The sequence below is a fragment of the Carassius auratus genome, chromosome 19 (assembly GCF_003368295.1).
Source record: "Carassius auratus strain Wakin chromosome 19, ASM336829v1, whole genome shotgun sequence".
In the NCBI taxonomy this organism is placed as follows: Eukaryota; Metazoa; Chordata; class Actinopteri; order Cypriniformes; family Cyprinidae; genus Carassius; species Carassius auratus.
This window is the reverse complement of record NC_039261.1, coordinates 18222801-18237826: the sequence shown is the minus strand read 5'-3', so window position 1 is coordinate 18237826 and position 15026 is coordinate 18222801. Positions and strand designations below refer to the sequence as shown.

The following is a 15026-nucleotide window of genomic DNA, read 5'->3' as shown; positions in this document are numbered from 1 at the left end:
AAATGCTGTTCTTCATCCACTGCAGCATTACAACACATGAAACTATCACCTCACACTTTATATTCCAGGACTATGAGCTTTCTCAGACCTGATCTGATTCTGATCAAAAATGCACTAAATGCTGGGCCATGCTGGGGCACTGCTTCCAAATGGGGTGGCCGCCAGTGACCAAAAAAAAAAAAAGCTAAATTCTACAGTATATTACGTAAATCCTATTGATTTTATTATTTATTAGTATTTTATTAAGTTGAATAAAGTTACTTGTAAACAAATGTAGTAATAAAGCACATTTTTTTTTTAGTTTTTTCTTTTTTGTCATACCTGTATATATCCATTAAGTTAAATTTGAGAGCCAGTGTTTATTATTTTTTGTTTTCATAATACTAACAAGTTTATAAAATGAAAGCAATTTATGGTAGTTATGATACGGAAAATCCGATAAACTGTTACTTGTATCTGATTTGGTAGATAATTTGTTTCTGACTAAAATGCTCTGGATGCTCAGAAACCAGCAATATTCATTTCTCCTCCATTTTTCTCGATTTTGCGCTTGTTGACACGTCTTTGTAACAAAATGACAGTTGTTCGGTGTGAAATTTGCCCCGCCACTCCTGCACTCTGATTGGTTGCTGACTAGAAAGTTACAGTGATGAGTGAGCGCTTTATTAGTATTAACATTCTTCAACTCTTGGCGCGAGAAAAAAATCGGCCAACGGTCAGCACTCGGCACGCTCCTGGCGTTTTAAATAACGCGGCGCTCCAATTGAGAACAACTGAAGAAAATACGCTAGCTGCGGGGAAAATAGCTTGAAATCAACCACGACCAACGCGAGCAGAGCCTGACGGGGGTAAAACATTGATCTGAGAAAACAATTCAAACATATTAAACCATACAAACAGGTTGCCTACCAGCTCTTTGTTTGGTGTCTTTACTTCCCACACTTGATAAAGTAAAAGTCCAAGTCCGCGACGACCGTTTTGAAACGCGAACTTCAGTAAAGTCTATAAACTTATCGGCCGTAAAATGAACCAATCACAAATCAACATTTTAAAAAAAAAACAATCAACTTTCTCCAGGAGGTCTATATGACCAGTTGTGCCTCAAATAGACAGTTATTCTTCCTCCCTGTGTAGTCAATTTGACTTCTACCCACAGTTTTTTGTATTATTATTATTATTATTATTGTTTTTTTCAGTGTAATACATGCAGTATATAGCATTTAACAGATTATTTTATCCCATCTATGTAAAAAAAGTGTATAAATGCAAAAATGTATTTGTAATAAATATTTTAATGTTGTCTTCACAAATTCATTTGTTCACCTTTTTTATCTTTACATAAAAAAATGTAGAAGAAGCTGTAAATAATACATCAATAATGCAACACTTTTACTGGAAAATTATTAGCATTATAAATGGGTTAACAGTTCAACACTATTATACAGATATTTAATGATTAATTTATTATTATATTATTAATTTTATGCAGTTAGATATCTGTTCTGCCTGTTGTTAGTGAAATAGTACAGATACAGCCAGTATAAGATATCTAGCCTATAGCTGTATGGCTCAAGTCACTGCACATTGGCAGATGTGATAAAATGATAGTTTCCGAGCCTGTTCACACATGAAGTAATATTAAAGCTGTTGTAGACCACATCCAATAATACATAAAAAAAAATGTATAATTTTTATATTATGACTATTTATAGCAATGCACATAAAACAGTGTAGCTGCTACAAGAAAACAAAGCTGCGCTAGCTTTTCTTAAAGGAAATGGAAACACTTTGTGGTTAAAGTGTCTGTGCTTTACATTGAGACCTTAAGTTTGATCAACACCTTTACAAACGACAGACACAATGGAGAAGATCATGCTTTTTTGTGCTGTTTCATACAGAATCATTCAGATCACATCCAATGGTAAATTTATTCTTCTTTATGATTTCACATAACTGACCTTTTTAACTTTAAATATATCAAAATCATTTCAAATAATGTTTTTTTATTTAATCTTCCCCAGATGTTTCAGAACATGATGTGAGTATTTTTCGAGTCCGGCTAAATGAAAGCATCACTCTGAACTGCAGCATGACAGACAGATACGAGATCTCCTGGTATCACCAGAATCCTGAATCTGGACGACTAACACTGCTGATGTCTGCCAAGACCAGCAGCGTAGCGGGAAGAAAACTGCTAGTTAGGTTCAAACAAAACTGGAGTCGTCTGACAGTTCACGCAGATGTGGACATCAACACAGTCTCGCTAGTTATTTCTGGACTAACAGAGTCAGACTCAGGTCTTTATTTCTGTGGAACTAAATCAGTGGAAATGCACTTCAACAAACCCATCAGACTAAAGATCCAGGGTTAGTACTGCAGACTTCTCTGTTTCTATCAATCATTGTTTTCTTATTGTTATGAACATTCATGTAAAGAACCATTTGTGGATTGAAAGATTCTGTGCAATCATAAGTCAGTGTTTGTGCTCCAGATATGAATGATTCTTCAAATCATGTTTGTTGTTGAGCAGTTTGCTGTTATAATAATATTGAATCTCTTTGTGTTTGATGAAGTGATCATATATTATAAATCTTTTCAGACAAGTCGACAGACAGAGAAGACAAAGTTCAGTCCGTCACAGATCCTCCAGAGGAAGATGAGATCACAGGTGAGAGCAGAGATCATTCTTACTCGTGTCTCTTACAGGCATCTCTAGCTCTAAAATATTTTTTTTTATTTTTTTTATGAGGCTGTGGCCTTCTTGTTTTTTCAATTTCTCACTGTGTATTCCATGTTAAATAAATGAATGATACAGTATGGTTAAGACTGTCTCTTTCTCGCGAGCCGTTGTAGCTTTATGTTTGTTTTGAATAGGCTGGCTGAAACGATGGGAGGCGCTCGATCTCGTCCCAAAACCTAATGTCACGTCGCCAGTTTGGGAACATTTTGGCTTTCAACCCAATGAAAAGGGCGAGCCAGTGAATATAGAGGAAAAGGCTTAGCGTGTTATTAAACGACTTGCATTCATATTCAGGGCTCATCTGATTAGTATATAGATAGTATAATTTATTAGTATGATTTTTAGTCTGTTGTTTATTGTCTGTTAATATCACTATCTTAGTACATTAAGCCGTGTTAAGCGTTTTTCACGGTAAGCATTTTAGAGTTTCCCCTGTCATCCAGCGCACCTCAAGCATCAGGTCACGGAGCAACATCAAAAAGAACAGCTCAGACCGGTACCGGCCGACAGTTAGGAGTAGCTGAAGCCTTTGCGAAATCTGTCAAATACAGCCGTGAAAGTAACAGGCCTACCTGCTGAAGTCACGGACAACCTCCACGTCACTGCCCATACCCAAGAGAGGAGCAGATAACGAGCTCACACACGCTTTCTGCATGAGGAGTGCATCGACTCCAGCGCAAATCCACTGTCCTGGTGGGCCAGTGGTGACGCGATAATCAGTCTAGATTGCCACTGCTGTCCAAAGTCGTGTAATACATGTTAGAACTCTCTGATTTCTTTAAAAAACAAATTATTGGAAAACGCATGTTCTTGTTGCTGTTTGGCATTTAACAATAAACAAATAAATGTATAAATGTGTCTCTCTGTAAGTTAAAAAAGCAACAATATATGCTACATAACTCAAAGATAGAGCTTTGTATGCAGCAAAATCACGATAAATTAGGTATGTAAAAAAAAATTCAGTTACAAAAATAAGTTACAATTCTGCATGTGAAATATCATATTTTGAGAGCACAAAAGTGGCATTGTGGAGAAAATGTTCAGCAAAGAAGAAAGTATTTCAAGGTCACAAAAAAGTATTTTGCATTTATGCATTTATCAGGCGCTTTTATCCAAAACGACTTACATTGCATTCAGGCTAACATTTTTTCCTAACATGTGTTCCCTGGGATTTGAAACCCCCACCTTGCGCTTGCTAAGCAATGCTCTACCACTTGAGCTACAGGAACACTAAATTAAGTTTTTACATGTGTGCAAAGCTTCATTAGTTTGCTCCCCTGATGCTCGTACTCATTTCTCAGTGTTACAATATGCCATAACTCCAGCCAATCAGAGATGAGGCTGCTAAATTCTGATTGGCTGCCTTGACAACCAATCACAACATTCCCTGCAATACTGACTACAGCGGAAGCGGAAAATACACTGCATGCATTCTTATTATGCAAGTCGATATTCTGATCATATTCTTCTTCCAAGCACATTTGACCAATTACATGAATCTTAATAACTACTATTAATCTTGAATGTCTGAATGTCTGAATTAATCTTGAGTGTCTAAACTATGATTATTTTGGAAATGCTGTGTGAATAATTCTCTGTGTGTCTGTAGATGAAGTGACGCTGACGGAGCGTGTGCTGATGTTCGGTGGTGTTGGTTTGGCTGTATTGGTGTTTTTTGTGGCTACAGTCCTCGCAGGAGTAATCATTCACCATCACGGCTGGCAGAAAGGATGGATCGCAGCCAAACACTCATCTCTGATTCACCACAAATCACTTAAATGAAACATTTGTGTGCTTTATTTTTGACTCTTTCGCATTAATCAGCGTTGTTCTTACAGCCAATGGTGGCTCACCAGTGTGCTTCAGATGTGGATCTGTTGACCAGATCTCAGACTGCTGTTGTGGCAAGAAGAGCATTATTATGTACATATAAACTGAATTAATTCTGTTTTATGGCACATGAAGTTTGATTAAATAAAAATGTTTTCAAAATTAAATGTGCTGTTGAGAGTTCTGATCAAACAAACTTCACTAAAACTAATGAATAATTTCTGGCAGAAAACCTGATCATAACCAAAGCTAAAGCTCTCCAAACACAACTGTATGTCTGCAATGATGTCAGATCTGTTCTCACAGTTTCAGAAACCAACCAAATGTTTTCACATCAGTCGCACGATCATGAACAATTATGATTTCCTGACTGAATGCAGTAAGACTTAGCAACTAAAACCACACATACACAAAAAGTGATAAACCACCATGGACACTTGTGCTAAAAAAAATCACTATATTTAGACAAGACTAATAGAAATGAACACATTAATACGAGTTAAACTCACTGAATGTATGGAAAGATGAAGGAAAATACTCCTTTAAGAACAGTGTGTATTTACAGCTACACGCTAACATGTTTTGAGATGTTTTGTATGTGCATTTATGCTTTATTAAAGGAGCCATAGAATGCATTAGAAACAAGAATTAGACCAATAAACTAAATTGACAAAACTTACTGAGGGGGGAAAATATAGCTCTCCGTGCTAACGGGACAATGAGTTCATACATACAGTATATTCAAAAGAAGTAACTCACTGCAAACCACAGCTGTTTTGTGGAACAGCTCTCATGACAAACATAGGTCTGATCAGACAGTTTACCTGTGATTTGATCAAATGCAAATGATCATGGAAGGTACAATAATGATCACAACTACTGCATAATGGATATTATCTTGTATCATTGTCTTGTATAAACAGGCTAAATACACACTGAAAAAAGAGATCAGAGTGGCAAAGAGGAATTATTCTGAAAAAATAAGGACTCAGTTCACTTCCAACGACTCCGCATCAGTGTGGAAAAGTCTAAAGAAGATCATCAATTACAAGACACCACCCCCCAGCACTGTGGAGAATCAACGACTGGCAGAAGATCTGAACGAGTTTTACTGCAGGTTTGAAAGAACACCCATCACCTGCCCTGAACACCTCTCCACACAACCATTCACACCATTCTCACCTCCTGCATCCCCTCTCTCCCCCACACCTGCAATTCAGATCAGCGAGGATGCGGTGCGCCAGGTCTCCCGGAAGCAGAAAAGGATAAAAGCACCAGGTCCAGATTGTGTTACACCAGCCTGTCTGAAATCCTGTGCTGACCAGCTGGCCCCCATCTTCACACAGATCTTCAACAGATCCCTGGAGCTGTGCGAAGTCCCTTCATGCTTCAAACGCTCCACCATCATCCCCATCCCTAAGAAAACCAAAATTACAGGACTAAATGACTACAGGCCTGTGGCTCTAACGTCTGTCGTCATGAAGTCATTTGAAAATCTGGTGCTGGCCCACCTGAAGGACATCACTGGACCCTTGCTGGATCCTCTTCAGTTTGCCTACAGAGCAAACAGGTCTGTGGACGATGCAGTAAACATTGGACTGCATTATGTTCTGCAACACCTGGACAGACCGGGGACTTATGTGAGGATCCTGTTTGTGGACTTCAGCTCGGCCTTCAACACAATCATCCCAAACCTCCTCCTGCCCAAACTAAATCAGCTCTCCGTGCCCACCTCCATCTGTCAGTGGATCAACAGCTTCCTGACAGACAGGCAGCAGCTAGTGAGGCTGGGAAAATACACATCCAGCACCCGTACAATCAGCACCGGAGCTCCCCAGGGCTGCGTTCTCTCCCCACTGCTCTTCTCCCTGTACACTAATGATTGCACGTCTAAGGACCCCTCTGTCAAGCTCCTGAAGTTTGCAGACGACACCACACTCATTGGCCTCATTCAGGACGGTGACGAGTCTGCTTACAGACAGGAGGTAAAAGAGCTGGCTGTCTGGTGCACTCTCAACAACCTGGAGCTGAACACGCTCAAAACAGTGGAGATGATCGTGGACTTCAGGAGAAACCCCCCTGCTCTCCCCCCACTCACCATCATGAACAGCCCTGTGACTGCAGTGGAGTCATTCAGGTTCCTGGGCACCACTATCTCTCAGGACCTGAAGTGGGACATTCACATTGACTCCATCGTGAAAAAGGCCCAGCAGAGGTTGTACTTCCTCCGCCAGCTGAGGAAGTTTAACCTGCCACAGGAGCTGCTGAAACAGTTCTACTCCACCATCATCGAATCCATCCACTGCACTTCAGTAACTGTCTGGTTCAGCTCAGCTTCTAAATCTGACCTCAGAAGACTACAGAGGGTAGTCCGGACTGCTGAGAGAATCATCGGTTCAACCCTCCCTTCTATTCAAGAACTGTACTTATCCAGAGTGAGCAACAGGGCTGTCAAAATCACTCTGGACCCCTCACATCCAGCACACTCCCTCTTTGAACTGTGTCCATCTGGTCGACGCTACAGAGCACTGAGCACTAGAATGACCAGACACAAGACCACTTTCTTCCCTCAGGCAATCCATCTTATGAACAGCTGATAATAACTGTGGAACACACTACACTTTATATTTATATACACATACACTTATTTATCTAACACACATACTTAGTATACACTTAAATTTTGCACATAATATACCTGTACATACTGTACATAACTGCATTTTATAATATACCTGCCTACAATTGTCAGTTTGTATATTGTTATTCACTATCTACTTATTTGTATTTTTTGTATTTTTTATTCTTTTATTATGTGTTCTATGTTCTGTCGCTGTCATGCTGTTGTACTGCGGAGATTCTATCATGAAAATGGTATCATATGTGTAAACATACCTTGCAATAAAGCTCATTCTGATTCTTATTTTAATTGTGTATCCCGTGCCAGTAAAAAACAGCCTAAAGTAATGCAATGCATGTCCCAAGTATCAAAATATGTCACTTCCATCCCTGAAATACATATCACTGTTACGCACATTTATCATAAACATAGCTCAAAGACTTCCTACTGTACTAGCCCTCCTTCACAAAACATTTATCACAGTTTTATCACAGGTAGAATGCAAATGTTTGAACAAAAGCATTTCAGTCAAATGTAATTTATGCAATATTTCAAACCTTTAATCAACGTGGTAAAAAAAAAAAAAAAAAAAACCCCATTCAACCCATGGCAACGGTTTAAAATCAGTCCAATTCTCTGGAAAAACAACAACCCTGCATCCAGGGGCGTAGCCATCTTTTCAAAAGCGAGGGGGACAGAAACACACACACACACACACGTACGTGTGTGTATATATAAACTAGAGGTGGGCATAGATTAATTTTTTTAATCTAGATTAATCTCACTGTGATCTTGAAATTAATCTAGATTAAAATGGCTCATTCGAATTCTGCCGACGGCATTCAGAATGTGTGTGTTACCCAAATAAAATTGACAAACAGTAAGTCTTTGAGAAGGGGTTTATCAAGCTAGATGGTGCATTAGAAATGTACATCTCCTGTTTCCAAAATGCATCACAAACTGCTTGAAAAAGCTGTAAACGAATTCCACATTGCACAAGCGGGACCCGGTGAAGGTTGTACCAGTGGGCACTGTTTGAAATTGTCTAATTTGTATGTTCGTTTATTTTTATTTATTAGTGCCATTTACACAATGTTTAAGGTTTTTTCAAGTTTGTAGGTGTCAAGGTACAGAAACTAAATAAATGTAAAAAAAAAAAAAAGCCACTGGATAGTCTTCAATGTAAAAAGAAATATACAATGAAACCTACATTTATTCAGACACCTTCAACATCTCACATTACAGTTTTGCATACACATACATACATACATATATACATATATATATATATATATATATATATATATATATATATATATATATACACACACACATATACACGTATATCAAAAAATATATCTGGTGTCTGAATAATTTTTGGTTTGACTGTTAAAACTACAAAGTAGTCAAGAGCAGTGAGTGATTTTCATTTTCTTGGATTAACATTACAGCAGCCAGTAGCTAAATTAGGCGCGGTCACTTTAAGAGACGATGAACGCATCCAATATAATGCACATCCCATTTTTCCTCAACTGTTTACTTTCGCTTAAGAAATAACTGACAGTTTTTTTTCGAGCATAATTTCCAAGGTGGATATTTTGACATATTTCGTATGTATTTGTCGGCACTAGAGCAAAAATAAGCAAATTCGATGTTTTGATCAAAACACTTGAAAACGCTTATATTTAGCGTCTCGAGACGCCTTTCTCTGCGTGAGCCCTGAACACCAGAACACCGCGAGTACTGAATCGGGCTCTTTCACATCTTGTTGTTTGTTTCAAACTGCGATTTGTATTTGTTCGTTCCGGTGCAGGAGGGACTTTGAGGAGAACTTCGCAGAAGAGAGCTCGGTTCAGTGTCGCTGTCTGTTAGGCTGGACTCAACCAGTCGGTTATATAAAATATCAAGGTGAAAGTCATCAGAGCTTGCTTAGTATAGACCCAGCTCCCAACCCAACTTTGATAATAGATGAACGGCGATATTTTTTATATATATATATATATATATATATATATATATATATATTTTTTTTTTTAAATCGCCCGATAAGAGTCTCGCGTTAACGCAGCACGTTAACGCCGATAACGGCCCACCACTAATATAAACATTACAATATTATATAAAACATTACAATATAACATTGATGTTATCTATATAGCCTACCAGTCAACCGTTTTATAATAGCTTTTCTATTTGAATATATTTTAAAATGTCATGCATTTCTGTGATGCACAGCTGTATTTTCAGCATCATTCCTCCAGTCTTCAGTGTCACATGATCTTCAGAAATCAGAATAATATGCTGATTATCAATATTTAAAACAGATGAGTACATTTTTTTTTTCAGTATTCTTTGATGAATAGAAGGATCCAAAGATCAGCATTTATGTGAAAAAAAGCTTTTGCATTCATTATCATTCAAAAGCTTAGAGTCAGTATAATTTTTATTTTTTGGAAAATAAGTTATAGAAATTAATACTTTTATTTTGCAAGGATTCTTTAAATTGATTAAAGAAAAAACAATACTCAGCTGTTTTCAATATTATCATAAGTATATTCAAATAGAAAACCGTTATTTTAAATAGGCTAGTAAAAATATTTCAAAATGTTACTGTTTTGCTGTACTTTGGATCAAATAAATGCAGGCTTGGTGAACAGAAGAGACTTCTTTCAAAAATATTAACAATCTTACTGTTGAAAAGGAGTAGGAGGATGCTTAGGTAGCTAGCTTGAAGCCAATGGGGCTGTCAATAAGAACAGATCCAGTCTAGTCACTCTGATGTTAAGGTCTTTATTTTCCTTCTTCAGCAGGTATTAGGTATGGGTGTGTATGCAGGGGTGTATGTGTGTAAGCGTGTGGTTTCTACAAAAGGACAGAATTACAGTGATTTAGTTAACAAGAACAATAAACATAACATTGAATTCACAGGAGAAAACGTAATTTAAACAATGCATAAGGCCAGGGCCGGATTGGGACTCATTTTCAGCCCTGGAGTTTCATGCCTTAGGCCCACTTTAGTTCACAACTGACTAAATTAAAATTATGTAATTAAAACCTCAGAATATAATTCCCTACAGCCTTGTAATTCATTGTATTTTTAAAAACATCATCACTTCCAATTCAGTGCAAAAAGAATCGCCTAAGTGTTGCTTCACAGTGAAGGTTTATTAGAACAGTAAATAACAGGATAGTGTAAGAATCTCTTTTCTTTAAGATTTAGTATTCATAAATATCCAAACATTGAAATAAAGAATTTTTTTTTAATAAAAACAAATATATAAAACAAAATAAAAAAATAAAGATTAAAATAAAATGTATTGCACTTTCTAATGACAGTATCATCTCAGTTTCATTAATGTATTGCTGAATCATCAGGTATCATTAATTATCTCAGGGCATTTTTAATTGAGCAGGGCTCTTCATTACTATTAGTTCTTCTGAATGACAATCCTACCTGCCCATTCTGGTGTGTTGGGCTCATGACTGGAGCTTGGTAACGTTACTGGGCCTTGCTCTTCACTGTTAGCAGTGCGATTTGTAGTTGTAGAGAAAAGCCACACATGTGTATCAGTAAATTTGAAGTCATAGAGTGAAATGTTTTAAGAGTTGCAAACCTGTAGCCTTTTTTTCTCTCTCACAAACACAACACAACAGTTACACCTTCACAAATTCTTCATTGCAGGTGCACAAATCCTATTCTACAAATCACACATTTAGAAACTCGTACGCTCACATTTTTGAAACAAGTGCTGCAGTGAATGTGGTGCAAAACGCATTTACACACCCGCATCAAGAAATGTGCAGTCGTGGAGGAATGTTGAACATCCGCAAATCAGTACGTGAATTCATCAAATGAGAGTTGCACACTTGTAGAATATTTTCTCAGAAATGTCTTGTATATTTTTCTAACACAAACACAAAGTACATAACTACAGCTGCTTGAATCTGCTGCGATGAATCTCAAACACTGTTTTTCGCTTTCAAGCGACAAGTTTCGCGCTCTCCCTTTTGCACCGAGATATTTGGTTCAAAAGTGATTTGTGCATCTGTAGAGGTAGTGGGCGGGACTGTTTAGAGATTACAGAATTTCAGCCAATCAGAAGAGCTACTGAGCCAGTAGATATACGCCCCAAGCAGTTTTACGCCCCTGTTGTTCCTCATGCGTCCAGTAGGGGGAGGCTGCAGACCTATGACCTACTGTAAAATGTATTATTTATATATATTTATAAACTGTTTTTATATACAGAGACTGACTGATATATGATGTTGTGAATTTATATTAAGTTATATTTAGATATTAACCATATTCAGGCCATTAGACATACAGTACTGTGTAATCATATGGATCCTAAATGAAATATTTGCTTTACAATTCACAATTGCTCGCTATACAGCAACAGAACATGTTCTACATAGCATTTTATGAAGACCAACAAAATTTAACCATTTTCTAAAGTTCCAAGGGTCATTTAAAAGAAAGACAATATTGTTGTTCACAAAAAAAATTTATTAACACCATGACTTGGTTATTTCTTAACAGCATGACTCCTGTAGATGACTCTCCTATGGCTTGCCACTCTTCTTTAATTGTTTCTTTATCCTGCGGTCAAAGTGATCCCACTCACTGATAAAAATAAATAAAAAAGCAAAAGTTGCATAGTAGTAGAAACAATGGTTATTTATAAATAATGGCAGGATGTCATGTTTCAATTTTTTTTTCCTTTATAGGATCCTTATAGGATCCTTACAGTACCTTGCGTCAATGACAGGTCCTCGAAGGAATTTCTCCTCAGCCTCCAAGATGGACACGTTTCACAACAGCAAGAGCACAGATGATGGACTACCAGAGAAAGATTTATCACAGCCCAAATAAGCCAAGCATCATTTAGCTTTTTTTTTTTTTTTTTACAACAAAATCAAAAGTTCCTTTTCTATATTAAGCACAAAACTATTATTTTATAGAAATGATCTAACATTATGGATAAACTATTTGACATTAAAAACAATGTGAATATGACACCATGCAGAGCACAACTAACACACAAGACCATACCTCTGGAAAAGGGACATCCATAATGAATCGGATCTGGTCACTGTGGGTGTGTGTAGGTGTGCCATCCAAAATTGAAGTCATCTGAGTGTAGATAACATCAATTCGCTCCTGATCTTCAATGAACAATATTGATGGAACACTTGGAAAAAGTGTCAAGTCACTTTGATTGTTTTTTTTTTTTTGTTTTTTTGTCCATTGATGATAGACTGTGGTTAGTTAAGTTTGAGTCAGACAGAACGTCTGACTCAATCAAGTACTTTTGCCTCTCGAAATAAATTGACCCATCTTTTGAATTGATATCGCTATTCTTTCTTATTTAATTGATCAATCTTTTATAAATAATAAATGTTGCATCATTACACAATACAATCAACAACAATTACTTTAGCAGATTATTTAACATACCTCATCCGTATCGCTTCAAGAAGGTCTGCTGCTATCATACATATAGATATGGTCTGCTGTTCTTATAAATGACTGGGCTCATATACTAATATACTGCCTCCCCCCTACTGGACGCATGAGGAACAACAGGGGCGTAAAACTGCTTGGGGCGTATATCTACTGGCTCAGTAGCTCTTCTGATTGGCTGAAATTCTGTAATCTCTAAACAGTCCCGCCCACTACCTCTACAGATGCACAAATCACTTTTGAACCAAATATCTCGGTGCAAAAGGGAGAGCGCGAAACTTGTCGCTTGAAAGCGAAAAACAGTGTTTGAGATTCATCGCAGCAGATTCAAGCAGCTGTAGTTATGTACTTTGTGTTTGTGTTAGAAAAATATACAAGACATTTCTGAGAAAATATTCTACAAGTGTGCAACTCTCATTTGATGAATTCACGTACTGATTTGCGGATGTTCAACATTCCTCCACGACTGCACATTTCTTGATGCGGGTGTGTAAATGCGTTTTGCACCACATTCACTGCAGCACTTGTTTCAAAAATGTGAGCGTACGAGTTTCTAAATGTGTGATTTGTAGAATAGGATTTGTGCACCTGCAATGAAGAATTTGTGAAGGTGTAACTGTTGTGTTGTGTTTGTGGGAGAGAAAAAAAGGCTACAGGTTTGCAACTCTTAAAACATTTCACTCTGTGACTTCAAATTTACTGATACACATGTGTGGCTTTTCTCTACAACTACAAATCGCACTGCCACAGGTGCTCAGTTAATTTGAATCAAAAATACCTTCATACGTGAGAGAGGGCTACAGCCTAATCAAGACCTCTGTGTGAGGTGCGTCCACACTGTCACCAACGCCCTTCTACGCCATGCCTGGGATTACATCCTGGTGGATGGCACACTCATCACTATCGCTAATTCATCAGTCATTGATCAGGCGTAGGCTACTCATCGCGAAAGGGATACGCGGCCATAAACGTGCAGGTTATAGTGGACCACAGGGGTGTGATCTCCGACCTGGTGGTAATGTCCAGCAAGACTTCAACTTCCTCTGACGAGAGGCTTGGTGCCCTTTTTTTACGTTGCTTCCCCAGCATATTCTGTATCTAACTCTGTCTCTCTGTTCATTGTAGATAGGTTGCTTTTTATTAAAAACATATACCAATTGCAATCAATACCGCATTAAACAGAAGTAACTGCAGCTGCTTGCCAATCAATTCTGATTGTAAAGTACCTTAACCATTAATATAAAAGTGTATTATATAACGGCACAACGGTATACGGTAACGGTATATGTGCGGCACAAGAGGCACAATGGGATAAGGAGGGTGGATGATTAGCGAGGGATACCCGGTTTGTGTGAACATATTACTGACCATTTGATAATTAAATTTATAGTCTATATTCTACTGATAACTTAAAATATGTTAAAATAAATGTTACTATAATAATTTGAGGAATGTTTCATTTGCATAGATCGTGTTGTCTTTCTTAACGCTGTATTGCACCTTCGCGTGAAGTGGAAAATCGATTCATGAGCAATCGATGCCAACTAATTCAGCACCCTCACTTTGGACAGCGCTCTTGTAACGTCGGACGTAAGAGGCAGCGTGGTAAGAAGCTTCCTAAGTGACACTTCGGGGAACACACTTAGGAACATAAACAACTTTGGTAAGATATATCTTTCGAGGTCTTCTTAGGTCTTCTAAGAGTGAGCGTTATCGGGGAACCGGGCCCTGCATGCACTGTAACGGATTTTTGTAATTTGAACAGTATTTTACTGTAATATGTACATTATAATACTGTTAATTGTGCCAACAGTATAATACTGTAAATAGCAAAGGATTATGGGAAAATATAAGTTTACTACTGTAATTATGCTCTACTGTAAATCGATTTACAGTAGCGACAATGCCCGCGAAAAAACTGACCAATGACAAAGGAGCCTTCTTTTCAAGTTTTTTTTCCGTTGGTTGGGACAACTGAGGAAACACTCAACAAAAAGGTTAGTATTGTTTATGTAATTATTTTATTTAAAACCGAGATATTTTCAAATGCAGTCACTTATTAACAGCAAACTAACACGAACCAGTGTTGCAAATTGAGTGAGTTGTGAGGACAATATTCCTGTGGTCAAGAGACTTTTTTTTTCTGCCTGTTTGTCAAGGCGTGAGGTAACGTAATGTTACAATTGTTACTGCAGTCATCATTATGACAACTTCAACGGGGTGAATAAAGTTTACATTGACTGATATTTAGTGACACAGAAACAAAATAAGCTTTTTTTAACGCTCCTCTGCCTCTTTAATGTAAATTAGCTAAGCAGGAGGACTGTGGAAACTTTACGTTAACAGCAAACTATCTTGAAGTACGAAAAGAA

The 15026-nt window shown here is 37.6% G+C and overlaps 1 protein-coding gene across 1 annotated transcript; it reads left to right on the top strand.

Annotated features, from left to right (window-relative positions):
* Positions 1-1856: 1856 nt before the first annotated feature.
* LOC113119666 (uncharacterized) lies at positions 1857-4678 on the top strand. The gene is made up of 4 exons (XM_026289286.1): positions 1857-1921; positions 2022-2366; positions 2600-2668; positions 4350-4678. The coding sequence occupies exons 1-4, from the start codon at positions 1861-1863 to the stop codon at positions 4520-4522; spliced, it is 648 nt and encodes a 215-aa protein (XP_026145071.1). The 5' UTR covers positions 1857-1860; the 3' UTR covers positions 4523-4678.
* Positions 4679-15026: the final 10348 nt, after the last annotated feature.

Coding starts and splice junctions, on each gene's coding strand:
- LOC113119666 (XM_026289286.1), top strand. CDS start 1,861: ATGGAGAAGATCATGCTTTTTTGTGCTGTTTCATACAGAATCATTCAG. Junction 1,922..2,021: donor CATTCAGATCACATCCAATG/GTAAATTTATTC, acceptor AATCTTCCCCAG/ATGTTTCAGAACATGATGTG. Junction 2,367..2,599: donor CATCAGACTAAAGATCCAGG/GTTAGTACTGCA, acceptor AAATCTTTTCAG/ACAAGTCGACAGACAGAGAA.